This window comes from Buceros rhinoceros, unplaced genomic scaffold, assembly GCF_000710305.1.
Source record: "Buceros rhinoceros silvestris isolate BGI_N320 unplaced genomic scaffold, ASM71030v1 scaffold28019, whole genome shotgun sequence".
Classification (NCBI taxonomy): Eukaryota; Metazoa; Chordata; class Aves; order Bucerotiformes; family Bucerotidae; genus Buceros; species Buceros rhinoceros.
In genome coordinates, this window is record NW_010430162.1 from 992 (window position 1) to 1,278 (window position 287).

A 287-nucleotide genomic window follows, 5' to 3' on the forward strand; every position below is an offset into this window, starting at 1 on the left:
GCATGTCAGGCCATCATGCTTGTGACCCCAGTGCTGCATGGGGTCCCAGTGCTTGTCCCACCCTCTCGCAGGCCGCTGGAGTAATCTCTACAAGCTGCCCTACAACTGGATCGGCACCGGGCACGTGGTGTACCGGGGAGCCTTCTACTACAACCGCGCCTTCACCAAGAACATCATCAAGTACGACCTGAAGGAGCGGTACGTGGCGGGCTGGGCGCTGCTCCACGATGTGGTGTATGAGGACACGACGCCCTGGAAGTGGAGGGGGCCACTGGACATAGACTTCG

General features: G+C 60.6%; 1 protein-coding gene across 1 annotated transcript in view; it reads left to right on the top strand.

Annotated features, from left to right (window-relative positions):
* The window catches only part of OLFML2A (olfactomedin-like 2A), a gene marked incomplete at its 5' end in the record, with an annotated part of 1,805 nt that overhangs the window by 984 nt on the left and 534 nt on the right, over positions 1–287 (top strand). The window contains one exon of the mRNA XM_010142936.1: positions 72–286. Coding sequence (XP_010141238.1) covers positions 72–286 — 215 coding nt within the window. The remainder of the gene's footprint in view (positions 1–71; position 287) is intronic.